Here is a 19,158-nt window from a genome sequence, read left to right on the forward strand (position 1 = left end):
AAAGATTTTTGAAAATGTCTAAATATCTTATGAAGTCTAGCTTTATTATATTTATATTTTTTACAGGAAAAATTCTTATTAAGATAAATATTTTTGCAGTATATCTTTGAACTAATATTAAAGGTCTTACTAGAGGTAAAAAAAAAAATTTAACATGGATTTTCTTGACAGAATTCATTACAAAATATAACCTTGACTGGTAACAGGTGCATCTAATGGCTAGAAATAAAACTGTATTTTGACATAATGCTAAATGTTCACATGGCAATTTACACAAGAAACTATTTCTGATGCTTCAAACTTACTTCAAAACCCCACAGAACGTACACAACGACAACATCCGATCGTTTACATTGGTTAGTATTTCGCATTTAAGCATCCTTTATTTTTATAAAAATATCCAAACATCATAAAACATTGACAAACCATATATCTTTGTAATCTTGTATTTATTGTATTTATGTTTTCGTTTCTAACTCTTTTCTGTTGCTATAGATCCTTAATGGCGTTAGATGCACCTTTTCACTCATAACAGTATGAGAGTGCCCTCTGTCTGCTCCTATGAATGTAACACATAAGGAAAGTGTTACACTTTACCCATTGTTCAAATGCTCCTCAGATCGCTTAATTTAAAAGCATAAATGTTTTCCAGCTGAATAGACTAAATATAAAATGAAACAAATGACAATAAATTGCCAAGTAATATCTTCAAAAACGTGAATCAAAATACTTTTTGAAAAGTAACTGTATTCTGATTACCAACTATTTAAATTGTAACTGTAGTGGAATACAGTTACTCATATTTTGTATTTTAAATAGATATATTCCGTTACTCCCCAACCCTGGAAATGAGTGATAAGAAATTAGTAGGTAGGAAAGATCAATATGCATTAGAGTTGAGTGAGAGCTGTAAAATAACAGAGAGAATCAACATCTCACAGACTCTTAGATAAGTGTTTCAGACATCTAACATCCACTATGAATCTTCATACCCACTGTGATACCTATGAGAGTCAGCCGTTGAGAGCTGACCTTACCAAAGCTTCTACCTCAATTTTTTTAGTGGTGCTTACTACAGCAAGCATTGGTCATACTTGCGGTTAGGGATTTGAACAAAGCCCAAACCCTAAGTATTGAACTTTGGGATACACCCTGTCACACACCATTTCTGCTACGGACATGAATGATACTTCACATTGTGGGGCTTTTATATTAGCTTTTTACTACAAATTTCACCTGCCGGATGATAAAACAGGCATAAATAAATCACATAAACTTGCACTAAATAAATCTAGGTTCCAGAATATCATAGAGATATAGGGATGGACTCTTTCAGGCCAGACAGCAACCATTTAGACGCATGCTACGAACAACCGAGAATACTCCAGCAACCACATAACATGCGGTCAAAACACCTTAAACCCATAGCAACACGCTGGCAACTCTAGACAACATCTAAGCTTCACAGAGGTGAGTTTTGCACGAGCAATAAGTCAAAACATCTACTACTCGATCAGTATAGCATATCGTCGGCCCACCTACCAGCAAACCTGCTTTAAATGGAATATGTGGTTAATTATTTTATACATGTAGCAAACTTTAATATTGAAGTAACTCAAAATACTCTTCATCCTTTCCTTTGATGTACCACTTTTTTCTTTTCTTTTTTTCATTTTGAGAAAATGGCAAATGCCGCATGTTACTGGAAAAATCCCCTAAGATTTGTACTATGCTTCAGCAGACACTTGTTCAGACTGGTTGACATTCAGTCAACATTAAAAGGGAGCCTATTAGTGAGCATTGGTTGAGGCATCCACAGAGGGCTCACTCACAAATGTACTGCAAAAGCAAGTGTGTGTGTGCATCTAGAAATGTGATCCTCGGGTGTAGTCTGCTACTGATGAATAATTTAGTCATTTTGCTGGTCACACAGAGACTTCTGCAAAAGAGATATTGGAACAGTGGGAAAGATATCCTTCTCTATTCCCCTCTCGTTCTTGCTCTCATTTCGCAAGACTTGAGGCAGTTGACGTTCAAACTGAGCCCTTTTCTAACTGTTACTAGCCGAGCTCAAGTGCCTGCTGCACATCAAAGTTAACTCCATCTATCAGCTGGTTCTGCTGAAACACCAACAGCCAATGACAGACAAGGAACCTTCCTTTCATGCCCTTGTAGAGACACGTTTAAAAAAAACATACAAAAATGATCAAACTTAGATTCCACACCAATACATGCAACCGAATGAGTTATAGGTGCCTGACAGGAAGTGTATCATTATGCTTGGTCTCAAGATTCAGTTACAGGCTCCATGTAGGAAGGCAGGATAGCTAACACAAGGCAAAATATAAATCAGTAACTGTCACACCACAAGATACTTCTAGAAACCAAAAACAAGACTGTAACTGGGATTTGTGCCCTTGTATACTACGGTATATACATAACAACTAAACTGTATACTTATTGCAGGGACAAACTGCTTGGAGTAATCTGCTGGTAACCAAAAGGTTGCTGGTGTGACTCTATGAACCAGCAAAATCGTGCACTTTAGCAAGGGTACAATTTATTCATATGTATGGGATGGTGTGGTGTAGTGGTTAAAAGCTCTGAACCAGAAAGTTGTTGGTTTCGACCCCTATCAACCAGCACAGGTATAACGATTCTAATCTATTCATGCATTTTGCATCATTAGGTCAAATAATACCATAAAGTTTTTCACGTACCAGACAGGGTCTAACTCAATAATGTCACTGTAATATGACAAATAGCTCTAAAGATGCCAAACGATGAACTACTTAAGTACAATATAGATGCCAATAGTACTCTCATAATACTGTTATATTGCATTGCAAAGAGCTCATTACAGTTCTGAGTGAGTTTTATGGGGATGAACTTACTGTGTGAAGCTCAACTCTGTCAGATCTGACTAGCAACAGCCATAACATGATAAATCCTGTGTATACGCCGTGTCAGCACAACTTAGCTTAACCTAGCTGTGTGAGACAGGGAGAGAGAGCGAGCAAAAGAGAGAGCGAGAGAGAAACAGAGAGACAGAGAGAGAGAGAGAGAGAGAGAGAGAGAGAGAGAGAGAGAGAGAGAGAGAGAGAGAGCGTATAGGCACTATATAATCCTACTCATTTAACCCACTCCACTTATCTCTGTGGGAACACTGATTCGTGGAGAGGCAGAAATATTATACGGACGTATCTTTGGGCCTGAACTGCTAATATTGCCTTTAATGGCTCTGGACTCTCACAGACTGCTAAGACTTCACTGTTTCTTAATTCATGCTTCCAAACATGCTTTACTGGCTGACAACAAAAGATCCAAAGTGTTCTGCTGCCTCACGATCACAAGTCCTGGCTTACAGGGTCCCACGCTTACGAACAACAACTTTGTGGGTTGGTGGATGTTTCAAACACCACGGAGAACTTTAAGCAAGTACAGAATAAATTTGTACATTCTTTACCCATGAAACCATAGCAGAAACACCAGAGATGTATTTAATACATATGCACAGATGCACACCAGGGCTGGGGAATATAGCTAAAATAAAAATTTACCTCTTGTTAATTTTCAGCCTTCTGATAATATTCACTATTTGTTCTGAAATGGCTTGAAAGGGTGATTTAAAAAAAAAAAAAAAAAAAAACATTTTTAAAGTTTTACTAAAACATTTTTATATATGAAAAATGGCAAGCAGAGACTTCTGTGAAGTTTTAGAGTGATGATAAGAAAACGAACCATTGAATCAGATTTATTGGAATGGACTGTCTGAATTGATTCATGGCATTAAATTGAACATATACCTCTAATGCCATTTTTGCTACTGAAGATTAAATCAGAGACACTGCCAAAACATCTCATGCTCACGTATCTCGAGATAAGGAGTGGCCACAAACTTCTGTAATGACACATTCTTTAGGAAACTTAATGTCCAAATTTAAATCGCATTAGGCCTAAATCATCATGGTTTTCACAATGTTACTTAATTTTATATCGTCAGCAAATTCATTGCGAATAGACTATATTGTGAACAGTCATTTTAGCCCGGCAATAATATACACCAGGGGTCGGCAACCTTTTTGACATTAAGCGCCATTTTTAATTTTCCTTGTTAATCCCTGTGCTGAACAAATCTGACATTTTGTTAAGTTTCCAATTTCTCCTGATTTTATTGAGATTTTGGAATCAGACTCAGACTTTCAAACCCCACTATGTGTATTTTTTTGTGTTTGCCCTTTTCCCTTAATTATGTAGTTTGAAAGTCACTGTCACTGTGGTTTAAGGAGCGGGTATGCTTGGATGAACATCTCAAACATTGATAACAGTGTTTTCGTATTTATATCATGTATTGCAAAAAGGAACAAATAAAACAAGGAATTACAGTCTGTCATTCGCTCTCGACTGACTCAAAGCGGTCATGTTTAAATGCTATGCTCTCAGTGGCTCGTAAAAAAGCGTGAATGGTTTGCATGTGCTGTGTTCGTCAATTGATGACAAGCACAGTGTAGTCACACTTTAATAGTGTTTAGCTTCCCATTCAGCTCGTAACTAAACACATTTTGGATAACAACAATTGATATATTAGCATGCCACATGCAAGTACGGCATGCCAATATGAGGGACTTTGTATAAATAAAATACATCCTCTCGCTATTGATCACATGCCAATGATTAACCCTCTGCGTACCAATGCTGCCATGCGTACCCTAGGTTGCCAACCCCTGATATATACACATACACACACACACACACACACACACACACATATATCTGTGTTCCTCTCACTGTGCTGACACCACTGAGTGGGCGAGGAACGCTTATAGGGAGAGATCATGTAGGTGACTATGAATGTGTTTGCCCACAGAAGTGTAGGTGTTAATATTTTCCTCTGAGTGATCAAGTCACAATGTGTTAGCGTGTTACTGTGTGTGTGTCTGCTTTAGAGATTCAGCTTTAATTTCCCAGCAGGATTCTAATTTCTGCCACAGTTTCATTAAGCTCAGCCTGTGATCAGTTCACAATAAAGATGAACCCGTATTAAGTAACATGAGTATACTACACCCACAGAGACCTAATACTCACGTGCAATCAAGGGAACCACACAGGTGAGAAAGTCAAACACCTCATCAAGACCAGAGTTGTCACTCTTGTGATATGACAGATTCTAAGGGACGCTTTGCTGCCAGTGTCTCTACAACCCTTTGATTTACGCCTGAAGAACTCCAGAAGGTGTTGAGTCAAATCCAACAGGCTCTTCAAACTTCAAAATATTTACCTTCAATCAGGATATCTGACATAGTCACAGAAAATTCCACTGAGTTAACATGAACCTGTTGTTAAATATCGGCAATCCCAGACGAGCCGCCAAAATTTGTCAGCACCACCCAAAAGATCTGGTAGCTCACCTCTTTCTCCTCACAGAATCCACATTGTAAACTTATCAAATGCTGCTTCATGGTACATATCTGAAGAATGCAGAGAAATGGAGAAGCCAAGGCCAGTGGTAAAAAAAAAAAGAATTGGTGAAAAGTAAAAAAGAGAGGAAAATATGCTTAGACGAGAGATGCTGATAGAAGAGAGAGTTATCCGCAGTCTTGAGGGCGACTGCCAGGTACCAGCGCATGCGCCTAGAACATACATCCCCCCGATACACATGCACACACACACATGCGCGCGCGTGCGCACACACACACAAATGTTCACTCTCAGCGAGGCAGACAGACCCACCCTCCTCCTCTCTTCTCTTTTTCACCCACTTGATAGCAGTTATTCAGCTGCATCTTACTCAAACTTTTTCTCTCTGTTCAGATTCTCTTAACCTCTCCTGTGTGTTCTGCCTATTGTGTTCAAAAGAATCTCTACATTCTGTTCCCTCATTTTTTCACAGAATAGGGGAATATAAACAAATAGACAAACCCAAGCACAGATGAACCAACAACAGAATTCAATATTACACAGAAGCATACATACAACATATTTTACAGAACGTTAAGTAAAGAACCTTAACAGCTACGAAAAGCTTACTGTGTGTGTGAACATAAGAGGTGGATAATTTATGCTTGCCAGCATTCTCAAAGCACCACGAAATATATTCTGGTGAAACTGCTGAGCTCTTCTTCTGTCTAGTGTTTTTGTTCCTCTGAGAGGACAGAAGAGTTACAGTCACTGCACCACTGATAAGGACAAAGTGCCTCACTCATGTGTATGTGTCAGGTGTCACAGTGGCTCTACCAAATCTGCTAAACATACACTAACTAGCATATACTAACAAGCATATTCGTGATGACCAAGATGATTGTGGTGATTATAGTTTAATCTAATCTACCAGAATATTCTCACATTGTACCCATGGGAAAATGTATCTTCAAAGTGTACAACTTTCTTTATAAAGGAAGCTCAGCTATCTTGTAGGTAATGTGAACTTTCACCAGAGCAACTAAACCAATGGATTCAATGGATTTTATATACCAAAAAGATTTAGTAACACTTTACAATAAGGTTGTAATCACTAACATAAGTTCACAAGTTCACAACAGTTAACATGAACTAACAATAAACAATAACTTTACAGCATTTATTAATCTTGGCGAATGCTCATTAAGTTTAAAACTTCAAAAGTTAGTTATAAGTATGTTAATATTATTTAATGCATTATAAAATAACATGAACTAACAATAAATAAAAGTATATGTATAAATTAACATTAACAGAGTAAATAAATGCTAGTTTTAGTTAATGATATCTAATGAATTAACTAATGTTAATGAGCAACCTTATCGTAAGGTCTTACCAAAGATTTTATGAAAAAAGTTGATTGCAACTGAAAAAAACAACAACTGCCAATCTTGCTTGAAATCTCAATGATGCATCTCCACTTAATGTGCAGCTTATTCAAAGGTGTGATATACTGTAGTGCTGGAGATTTCAGAGGCATGGTATCCCCTAAGAACTAGATATATTTTTCTTTTTACATCACTACCATTAGAATGAAGATCAACCTGTATACGTAGGAGACTCATTACAATAAGGGTGTACAGAGTGATCCTTAGAGAACCAGTTACATCAAGACCACCATCTTAACTGGAGGGGCTGAAGTGAAAGAATGGCAGTAGTTGTACCTCCAGCAGTTGGAGTCCAAATCAGATTGATGGGCCTATTTATGAAAGTACCAGCAAGTGGGATAATGAGGTATTGGTAAAAGTTTAGCCAAAGCTGGCAGTGCAAGGCTGTTCCTTATGGTCCACTCTGGACTGTTCCAGTAGGGCCATGTGCTTCATGTATCTGCCAAAACTTAACAATAAAATTGGATTATTAAATGACCATTAGGAACTGATTAAGAGCCACAGTCTGTTCCCTACAGGAGGTAGAAAGACCAGCATTCCAGTGGAAGTGTCCTAAAAAGAGATCAGCCTGTTCACCCATTAACCTGTTGCTCTTGTGTCCATTCACAATCCCCAAAGACCCAGGATTTATTAGGTGAAACACAATGCATGTAGAGTAATTCCAAATTCATTAGAAAGGACTGGTTCTAAATTCTTAATCCTTCTTTGGCAGACTGGTCTTGCATCTTTTTGGGATATGAAGAGTTCATTGGTCTTGAGGGTCATGCGGTTTTAGAGTTGAGAACCTACATGGTGTGTTCTAATTTGGATCAAGCTGCTGGCTTCATTACAGGGATGCACTCCAAAGCCAGTAGGGGCTCTTTCAGGGGGAGAAATAGAGTAAGAACTTGGCCTACACTCCTCCAGATTACTAGATCCCCATCTGGCACATGCTGACCCTGGGTTGGGCAGAGGGCCAGACGTTGTCAGCAAGCAAAGACGGTGATGGCAGTGTAAGCTGCAGAGTTGCAGGAAGAGATAATAAATGGGCTCTGTTGACCAAATGAAAGAGCTAAGGTTCAGCATTTAATTAAAGTATGGAAGATCTGAACAAATAAGTTAGATATTTGCCTTTGCAATAATGGTAATGGTATTGTATGATCAACCCTGAACTAGAACATCTTTCACAGACTGACCCCTAGAATACTTGAGAGAGGGAAGTATGCACTAACATGGGAATTGTCTGGTGCATGTGGATAAAGATCTGGACATGTTACCAAAAGAATGTTGGTTTGACATAAGATGTAAAACTGAAGAGTTACCACCATTGTGCCCTTGAACAAGACACTTTAGGTCATGTTGCTCAAAGGAGGTCTGTTCCTGACATAAGAAAGTTCCTTTGGATAAAAGCAAATGACTGCTTACTTGTTAAGTATATAAAGGAATAGAAGGAAATTATACCAGAAATCCAACAGCTGTATTGAAGTTCAAAAGCTTTGGGTGCTCAATTCCCCGAAGTACGCCAACTGGTTTTGCTGGCAGAGTCACTAAAACTGACTGGTTTTAAAACAGTGCTAACTGAAGAGCCAGCAATTACCAGGTGGAACTGGGATTCAAATAAATGGCTAGCTACGGTGAGAAGGGCTCAGCACCTAGATTAGCCACCATGCTTCGGATGCACAAAGCCAGGCTTTTGCTCCCTGCACATCATGTGTTTTTAGCAGCGATGCAGGGTTGTCTAAATATATAACAAAAAAGTAAAATCATATAGTGTAAATTCTTAGATGTTTTGTGAATATCAGACAGGCAGAAGGGCCATGTTTGGTGGGCTGTTCTACAACAAAATATTGACTTCCATTTTATTTACATTTATTAAATCTTCCCTAAACAAGTTTGATAAGACATTTTTATAGGTGGAGGATAAGTCAGAAGGCATTTTCTAGAGCTTTAATACGCAAGACTCTTGCCAAAGGGAGGAGTGGCGGCTTTCCATCTATTTCAAGTAATTTCATACTTCATGGCATTGTAAATTACTTGAGAAACGGTGTACAGGCTCTACAGGAACTTAACCTATGATGGTTTTGATGTCAATCCAGAAACAATTTTGTCTTAAATGGACACAATAAACTTTCACCACAACTTACCCAAATAGCACATAACCAGCATACATCAACCTGTATTTGTATGAACTTCTCACTCTATATAAATAATTACACTAATCAAACCTGCCACAGCTAAGGCTGTCAAATCCACCTAGCATAATGACACGCTACAGGCAAACTATTGCCTGTGGTTTCGAAACAGTCTTGCATCATATTAAAACCACAAAGGGCTCATGGGTGAGTGCTGTTGGCAGTTTTTCGAGACTGTTAGGATTCTGCTCACAACGTTCGAGGGGTCTAGAGGCTAACCATCAATCGCGCTGCGACATGTGTTTTTTCTCAGCTCAGTTCCTCTGGTGTGCTCAGAAAGTTGCTGGCTGAGCAGATCTAATTTGTGGCAAATATATTCAGCAGAGAAAGATGCATTTGCATCTAACTGAACAGCAAAAGAAAAAGAATGACAGAAAAAGAGACCAGCAACTACACATATGTAGCACAGCAGGATACAAGGAGACATGCAAAGGGAAGAAAGTGGTTACTGTACAACACAATCTCAAGTCGAGATCAAAGATGAGTACAACAATACAGCTGTAATATAAAACAGAAAAATCCACACGACTGACAACAACAGGACTGGGCTGCATTGTTTGAGAAACATCTTCTGTATTGACTGAGGATTGGTGTGTAGACATCTATAACATTTTTGGCTTCATATAGGTAAGACTGGTTTGAACTGAGTCCCTGGCACCCTGTTCCATTTCTCATTGTAACCACAAATTTGACTGATGCTTGGAACTGAATCATGCTAGAAAGACAAGAACCAATCCACAGTTATCAGTTGCAAGGTATTTTATTTGGAAAGCAGAAAGCTTTTTCATTACTTCACAACAACTGTTCCTTTCACCAAACACCTTGACTTGAAATGGCATATTCATTACGTTCAAATCAAGAATGAATCATTTTTTGCGCCTGTTTTTTTAATGATTCAGTTGAGCCAATTTGCAAAACATTTATAAATTTCTTGACCATAAAGGGAAAATTTCCTTTGGAAAAAAATTTGAATCAAACAATCACGGCTGGGGCATATATTGAATATTCACAATATAATCCTGATGATTTTGTGGCGATATAAAATTAAGCAATATTGTGAAAATCGTGATGATTGTAATTCGGGTTTTCTTTGGTCCTATATTTCCTGAAGACTGCATCATTAGACTTATTTCATGATCATTCAGGGCTGCACAATTAATGAAAATAACATCAGTATCAGGATATGGCCATATCAAACCACAAAAGGCTGCAAATTATTTAAATAAATTCATGGTCTGTGTATGCTTTTAGAGTGAATGGGTGGCACCAGAGGTTGCGCTAGAAAAAATATTTACCTGTCACACTGACAGATTGAGTTGTAAAACTGGTCTATTTTTGGTCATGGTCTATTTCCATCTGTCATATTTGTTGTCATTTCATAAGTACTAGGGCATTCTGGGGCGTAGCATCCATTATAATGGGATACAAATGACAGTGGATATGTAATAGATTTTTGACTTCCCGTTTTCTTTTTGTTCTTATGCTTTTTTTGTGGTTTATTATCATGCAGTAACCCACTGACGTAATGACTGATGTATGCACTCAAAATCCCAACACAAGTGGTCAAAAGAGATGCATTTTAGTAGGTGTAAATGGAGATGGTGCCTGTCCACTTGTGATCATATCGCCCAAAACGCATCTTTAATACCAGGCAATAAAGAGGGCACATGTATGCACAGCAGGAGAGTGAGAGAGAGAGTTAAGTCAAAACTGATGCACTATGTTAAAATGCTTTTTTTATTACTTTTTATCTGTCAAAATGACAGAAAGCATTTGGAATTATCCATCAAATAATTAAAAAAAAAGGTATATTACTTTTTGGTTAACGCAAACCCTGGGTGGCATGCTGTTCTTTGTGCAAGAGCGGGGCTCATGATATGCTGTTTCAGAGGTCTCAGAGCAATTTACGTGCAATGTGAAAGCATTGAAGTTTCATATAATAGGGCAATTTCAACATTTATAACTGCTACAAGTTATCATAAAAATCTAAAAACATGACACAGTATCACAGAAAAGGAAGAGATGACAGCATTTCACCAGATTTGTAATGAGTATTGTAAACTGCCAAATACACACTGCACTTTCAGTTTTCCTCCAAAATAAAAGATCCAGGTGAACGTGACGTAAACACGACAGAATTCTTAAAATAATAATATAAATTTTGTATTTTATTATTATAATAACCTTTACTGGGTCCCACAGTAATAATAATAAAGTAATATAATAATATTCAGTTGGTTTTTTCACATCCTGTTCATTCACACACACAAAAAAGTCAAACAGGAGATAATGCTTTTTGCCATTTTTTGAAAAATTGTGGAAAACTTGCCTTAATTATTTTTAATTGCATTTTCACTTCATGCATTACATTTTGAATCTAATTAGCTACAATGGCGTTTTGGTTGAAATGATGGTTCCTCTGATTAAAAAATAATACATTTTAATCCATTTCAGGGCAAATAAATATCGAGATATACTGTATAATGAATATCGTCAATAGGCTGAAAAATATTGAGATTATTTTTGTAGCCATATTGCTCAGCCTTATAAACAAAGTAACATTTGACAAATGTAACTCCATTAAGAACACTGCAACAAAGAACATGTAAAATGCCACATGGGCCCTCCAAAATGATTTTCAGTGGTGACTCTGTGAAGTGAATCCATAAATTGTTTTTTGCCAGTTCACTGAAATTAACTGTCTGAACGGACAGTTTTACAAAAATGAATCAAACTTCCCAACGTTAGTTAAGACCATCTGACAACACAAAAATGTTGAGTAATGTTAGCCTGAATATGACGAAAAGTCTTAGAATTGCTAACACTGTTCTCACAATTGGCATATTAACTTGATCCAAGGATTCTATACGTTCTTAAGTACCACTATGATGTAACTAATCATTTTTAACTTGGAGAATTACCTTAATGTGGCACTAAATGTGCAGCTTCTTAAGTTACTAAAGTTACATATTTCTGTCATTTTTTAAAAAGGGCAGTTCAAACGCCTTTACATTTATTTAAACCTTAAACAGTAATGACACCCCTAATGTGCACAACTGAATTGGCCCCTTTAGGCTTGAAGGGGAGCTAGAAGCACTAAAGTAAATGACCCAGACTGTCAGTAGAGAAGCACTGACTTTCACCCAGTGAAAAACCACAGTCATTCCGTTGACACGTTTGTGATCGGAGACTGAAGAGAGGTAGCTTTTCAGGGAAGTGTGAGGTGCCTTTGATACAGGTCTCTAAGGTGAATGGCTGGTTTGTTGGGTGAGTCACACTTGGCACTTGTTTGGCTTGAGCTTTAAGGGAGTCTTGGACAGAAATGAGGTATGGAGGAAAGTGTGTGTGTTTGCATGTATATGTTGTGTGCGAGGTAAACAAAGGCATCACAGCTTCTGTGGGCGTGTTTTCAGTCACATAGATGTGTGTGAAAATCAGTGAAAACCAAACAGCATATATAACTGGCCGTACACACAAAAACAAACACGCTGCCCTCACCTATCAAACACAGCTACGACTGTGCTGCTCAGCTCTGCCAGGACAACACTGAAAGGAGTCGAGCAACTGGCATTGAAATGCATGGGAATGTTAACAGATAGCTCTATCCATGTATTATAAACCTCCTTGGCAGAGCCCCTCAAGCATATCTGAGCTTTTAAATGAAGGAAAAGATGGAAAAGTTCGAATGAACTTTTGAGAAGAGAATAAAAAGCCCACAGCCAAATTTTACTCCAACAGCTGCTTCTGACAAACATAATCTCTTCAATGCAAGCCTGAAGTCTCTCTGTGAGCTTAAACGGACACACACACACACACAGAAGGGTAGTACACAGGTTCTCTTAAACTTTGCTTTGCTGGCAAAAACACAGCAGTAGTCTGTGAAAGTGTGCTCATTCGTTTAACACTACCATTTATTTCCATTCACTGTTCCAGTGGCCCTTTCTTCAATTAACTGAATTTCATAACAATGATGAGGCTTTAAGCTTCATCTGGCGCAGTTCCATTGCACTGACTCTAAATGGTGCAACATGAGGACAGAAACACTGTGAACATGAGAAGAAAATAAAAAGCCCATAGCAGAATTTTTACTCCAACAGCTGCTTCTGACTAACGTAATCTCTTCAATGCAAGTCTAAAGTCTCTCTGTGAGCTTAAATGGACACACAAATGCACTTAGGGGGCATACACACAAGCCACATTCATGCATTTTATCAAAACTTTCAAATCTACACATGTATCAGAGCCTTGGTGGGGGTTAGAAAAAAAAGTTTGTTGGTCTTAGCTGGTCTGCCAGCCTGGTCAGGCTAGTCTGTTTGTTGACTATAGAGGGGATTTAGATGACCTATCAACTAAACAAGCTGAGCACCAGCCTGGGGGATCAGCTAGACCAGCTGAGGACCAGCTTGGCCAGGCTGAGAGACCAGCTTTAACAAGCTAGGACTAGCAAATCTTAGGCTGATTAGATTGTGAGAAATTATCACATCTGTTAAAAAAAAAAAAAAAGCTTGGAAAGAAATATAATTTTGGAGATTAATTCTGTTGCGCTCCTTGCAAGACACATGTTTTGTGTACATCCCCTTATAAAGAGAGCCACATGACCCTCAATGCACATCCTGGGGTTCTGTTGAATAGAAGCTTCCGTTCTAAAATAAAAACAAAAACAAAAAGGGGCAACTAGCTCAACTTACTGCTGTTTCGATTCTTGCGGTTGGACTTGCCGCCAAGCAGCATCTTCAGACTGTTCCTGAACATGACTGCACAGTTCTGGACCGGCTATAGAGAAATCTGCAGAAAGAAAGAGAGATAAAAACAATATAACACTGTGTGAAACAAGCAAAGAAACTTGTGGTCGATCAACATGGTTTTCAATGGCCGATACAGATACCTATACCTAAGGGCGTAGATTTGTCTTTTGGTTTGTACTTGCTTGTTTGGTTTATATGGGGGAAACAGAAAGTGTCGACTTTCCATTGACAAATCTTTTGGTAGATTTTTGAACTGGCATAAGGGAAACACTTCAGTTAATCGGCTAAGCGAACACGGTAAATGGCTGATGCCGATAATCTCAAAATGGCCAAAAATAGGATGATTAATCAGCCTGGCAAAAGGCCAAAGTATACTTTGGTTGTCTGCGTTGCTGATCGCTCCGCGCACAGTATGCGTGATGCAAATTTCATCATCAGCACAGTCTGCGCGGACTATCCGTACTCTGCCCAGATTTTCTCGACACGCGGACAGTTCTCGTCTGTGTGCCTCGTGGCGCATGTGCCTGCCATTGACTGTACTGAAAGAGTATCACAAAGCATTCATAGAGCGCATACGTCGAATGTGTTCATATTCGCTCGCGGTCAAAAAAGTATACTTTTAAAGGCAACGCGGTTGACAGGGCATGATCCGGAATGCAGAAAAACTGACTATACCTATGTGTTACCTGAGCAACAAATATACATGATGACAGTTGCCACTGTGTTTAAATCTATGAGTAAGGTTCATAACTCAGTCAGTATATGATCTATTTTCTGAGCTATGAACACATATTCCTAATCTCTTAACACTAAAGCCTGATCTGCAGCATCTCTTATTATTTCAAATCACAGAAAAGGTGTGATCTCTTATAAAACGTAGCTTGACTGGTGATATTCGGTTCTGAAGTCTAGACAAAGAGTTATTGAGGGGATTTTTGAAAGCCAGTGTGATTATATGTTTCAGGTACACAGAGGTTCGGTCTGTTGGAACGCTGAAGCTGATAATGAGTTTCATTCGTGGGATTCATCATTCTTCACTGGCTTATTTTAGTACTCACTCAACACCCACACTGAGGGGGGATCACACCCTGATGCTGATAATTACTGCTTCATGCATGAGCAGGGTGCGTGTATGTGTTTATATGTGTGAACGAGTGCAGGATAGAGACACTGTCTTTGTTCTGCTGCTGCTGTAGGTAATGTTGGATTCTTTCAAGTGGAGTATTTATCTTTTGTATGCAATACATTTATTGGCCCCAAGGATTCTTCTGAAATTATTTTTACATTCTTCGCTGGATTTTTGCAAGTTGTGAACCTATATGTTTACATTGAGAACTTAGAATGTCTGCATGTGTTTGTGGCTGTGGAAGTATTTGTGTGTGTATTTATGATTATAAAATCTATTTGATTAACCAGTTCTAGTCCTGTTAAGCAGTAGCCCCCAAAACGTTTTGGACACTTAAGCCACACTTTAACATTTTGAATGTCATTACATTACTGACATTACGAAATACAGAACCAAGCAGCATTTATTCTAAATAAAGACAGCATGAGCAAACTTTTCAAGCAAAACATTTTTACAAAAAGACATTAGTTAGGTTTTAAACTATGAAATAATCAAAATACTGTTCAAAATTACGAAATTGGACACTTTATGGTTGTCAAATGTTAGTGGAACTTGAGATGCACGGATACAAATTCTCTATCCGATTCCGATACCTGAACTTTCGGTATCGGCCGATACTGATAACGATCCTGATCTGACACAGTGTTGTATTTTCCTTAATCAGTTTAAAATATCTATACCTCACTGTGTGGAAGTGACTGGGAGTAATATATATATATATATTATTTTATTTTTTTTATGTGTAAAGAAACACGAACCTCTAACTACACAAAATATTTTTAAAAACTATTAACAATTAGATAAAAACATGTAGCCTATATAAAAAAAACTTTGTTACCTAGTCTACAGAATAATACAGCAGAAAATTTTACAGTAATTACAGTGAAAGTCTTCAGTAGAAAAGATGCCAGTTCTCTCTGCACATTTTTTCCAGCTTGTATCTGGACTTATTTCCTTGTAATAAGATATCAGTCCACCTTTTAAATCACACATTTATTTTTCAACTTAAATATTAAATATTACTGTATTTTGTAAAATAATAATAATAATTATTATTATTATTACTATTATTACAAAATATAATAATTGTATTATACATAAATTATATATTTAAGTCATAATATCTTAACTAATAACTGTAATATTAATAAAGCAATAATAATAATATATTATAATAAAATAACATTAATAATAATAATAATAATAATAATAATAATAATAATAACACTGTAAATATAATAATAATTTTATTATACAGAAATAATATGTTTCAGTCATAACGTATGAACTAATATTACAGTTAAAAACATCATTATCGGAGCCAATCCATGTATCGGATTAGTGCATTCCTAAGTGGAACATATCCAAAGTGACATGTTAGTTCTTCAGAAAAGAATGATTTGTTTTCAGATGCCACCTGGTTTGATATTTTTTTATCTAATGCAATCACAATGAGCATTTTTAAGTGTGTCTTAAGTGTCCAAACACTGTGGCCAGTTTGTATTTATTCTCTGGTTGTTGCTGCTTCCAAAAAACTCAGTAACTGAACAGCAGAGAAAAACACTAAGTGGTAGACAGGCTGGAAACACTGGTTCTCCTTCAAGTAAATAGATGCACTGTGAGGAGTCACCCAGACTACAGCACAGCTGCTTTGCATGAAGACTGGACCCACCACACAGGGTGCTTTGGGAATCTCTGGTACCATTCTGTCTGTTCATCTGTCTTTCCCATGCTTTCATCCTTATTCTTCAGCAAAGAGAGTGAGTTTGTGTGTGTGAGTCCATGGGCTCAGAAAATAAATAGTCTCAGGACTTGAGAAGGGCATTCTGGGTCTCTAAAAAAACATCTTCAGTTGCCGGCAGGTCAGTGTCAGATCTGAGAGTCCTTTAGTCTAGAGTCAATTACATGCTTTGTTCTTGACATTTGGGAGAGTGTGTGAGAAATATATTAGACAGAAAACTGATGTTAAGATAATACATAGAGAAAAGATTGTGGTTTCTAAGGTGTTCTGAGTGTTTCGCTCTAAGGTGTTGTTTGGTCGGTTGGTCAATCGATCGATAGATCGATAGTGGATAGATTGACAGATACAGACTATCTCAAAGCTGCCACATTAAATTCATTTCCTACAACTTTTGAAATGCAGAACACAGTGAAGCTAAGAATTTTACATTCCTTACTGGAACAATACTGGACCAAAACTTTGAGGGTATCATGAGATGTAATTATCACAAGCAACATGAACTCCACATACCCTGCAGTATAAAATTCACTCTGCATATGGCTGAGTGTATCTGATGTATGATCTATGGTATTACTCTGGGCCTCCACACCTTTACAACTGATTTCTGCAGAGGTCACACAAATGAGAAACAGATGGCCTAGTTGGGGGGGGTATGTACACATAATTTTTTTTTCATACAGTGACGAATCAATGGCAAGATTTTCTTCTTTTTGACCAAAGGAGATTTTTGAAATGACTAACCAAGTCACAGAGTCTGAAGGGATGAATGCTAATATATTAAGTATGCACTGGGCAGATAATGGTAAAGTTTGTACTTAAGTTATGAATCAAAAGAGATGCCAGTATTAGGACATACTACAACATCATTAGATAGCATCTGGGTACTGTATAATCTACGCTGACCTGCAAAGGCAAAACACAGTAACTTAAAAATTGAGATATAACCAAAATTTGGTCTTTTTGGGGCTGTTCACATCGAACACATTTTTTGCATTCGTCTGTGCATTTTTTCAATTGTTTTTGTGTGTAAACATGCCCTAAGCAGACATTTTTGACTTGCGCAGTGCCTCATGTTGCTGTTTTTCAGCTTCTTGCACAGGAGTGCCGCATTATGAACTTTATTTTTAAAAATGCACCTCGAGACACCTGTGTTCTTTTCCATTCGTTTTCCTTTCTAGCTTTTTTTTTGCACAAGAACACGTTCTGCCCCTTAGTCTATGATCTGTCCTGTGACAGACGGGTTTGGCTCACCTATGCTCAGATTTAGAGAAAACAGAGCAAGACTATTTTATAATCCCCATTTTGTTAGACAATCAAACAATTTCGACGATATTTTTCTCAGTTTCGGTGTTGGCGTAGTCGATAAGATCCTGTTGTACAAAGTCGAGACATAAGAGGTAGAAAGACAACAAGAAAAGATTGAGAGGGGGGATGGAGGCGGGTCGTGAAACTGCCTCTGAATAAAGATGAGTGAGATGGAGGGCAGCGTGACCTTATCCTGAGGCTGTGCTTCCTCTAACTGATAAAGAACAGACAAGATGTAGCTCAGTGTAGCAAGGTTTGCTGCCGCTTGCTGAGCGAACCGTGGTTAACCCTGAGAGTGAGCTAATACTATTCCCCAAAGCAGTCTCTCATACTCGGACATTCGATTTAATGAGGCCCTGATGTCTGTAGAAATGCTGACACACAAACTAATGAGAAACTCAGACTGAAAGTTGCTAGGGTGAAAAATGGTATCTGCATTGCAGCAGTGGAAGAATCACTTTTTAAATATGAGTGCCAAAGTCTGAAGACAGCTACTAAAAACTGAAAACCTTCATCTCTACAGTAGCTCTCAAATCTCATCTGCACTTCTGCATATTAAAACGTGTCGTTACGACTGGTTCCAAAACGTGCGAGAACCAAAGGTGTCTGGCATCAGTGAAGTCAAACCTCGTGCGACGCTTCTTCACAAGCCAAATTTGACGCAAACACAAATGAGATTTGAGAGCTATGGCAGAGGAGAAGATTTTCAGTGAATAATGACTAATTTTGGTTTGTTCTTCACTTAAAGCTATTGTATGGCTTCAGCAGACTTGAATATAGTACACAAGTTGTATTTCTGGCCTGTGCTGACAGAGATTTTAAAAGAATTGTTCAACCAAAAAGGAACATCAGTCATAATTTACTCATCCTCATAATCTTCCAAAACCGTATGACTTCTTCATTTCTCTGGAACAAAAAAGGTGACTTTTTAAAGAATATCATGGCCACTCTTTTACATATGTGAAAGTAAATGGGGACTGGGGCTGTCAAGATCCAAAATGACAATTAAACACCATAAACGTCCCATAAAATTAGTTCATGTGACTTGTGCATTATATTCAAAGTCTTCTGAAGCCATTCTATAGATTTGTGTGAAGAATAGATTAAAATTTAAGTCATTCTCTTAACTTCTCTGATCATTTTTCCCATGAAGATGACATGAGGGCGAGTAAACAATATTCCATTTTGGGGCAAAATTTTCCTTTAAATACTTGTGGAACTGAAG

General features: G+C 37.8%; 1 protein-coding gene across 2 annotated transcripts in view; it reads right to left on the reverse strand.

Moving 5' to 3' along the window:
• LOC127452221 (protein TANC2-like) overlaps positions 1-19,158 on the reverse strand; it is a 225,377-nt gene that overhangs the window by 114,537 nt on the left and 91,682 nt on the right. Inside the window, exon 3 of one of the 2 annotated variants that reach the window (XM_051717561.1) lies at positions 13,705-13,801. In XM_051717561.1, the coding sequence (XP_051573521.1) occupies positions 13,705-13,768 (64 nt within the window). In that variant the 5' untranslated portion in view covers positions 13,769-13,801. Of the gene's footprint in view, positions 1-5,085; positions 5,470-13,704; positions 13,802-19,158 lie in introns of those variants that run through there. The other variant, XM_051717562.1, reaches the window with a different exon arrangement.

Source organism: Myxocyprinus asiaticus, chromosome 14 (assembly GCF_019703515.2).
Source record: "Myxocyprinus asiaticus isolate MX2 ecotype Aquarium Trade chromosome 14, UBuf_Myxa_2, whole genome shotgun sequence".
Lineage (NCBI taxonomy): Eukaryota > Metazoa > Chordata > Actinopteri > Cypriniformes > Catostomidae > Myxocyprinus > Myxocyprinus asiaticus.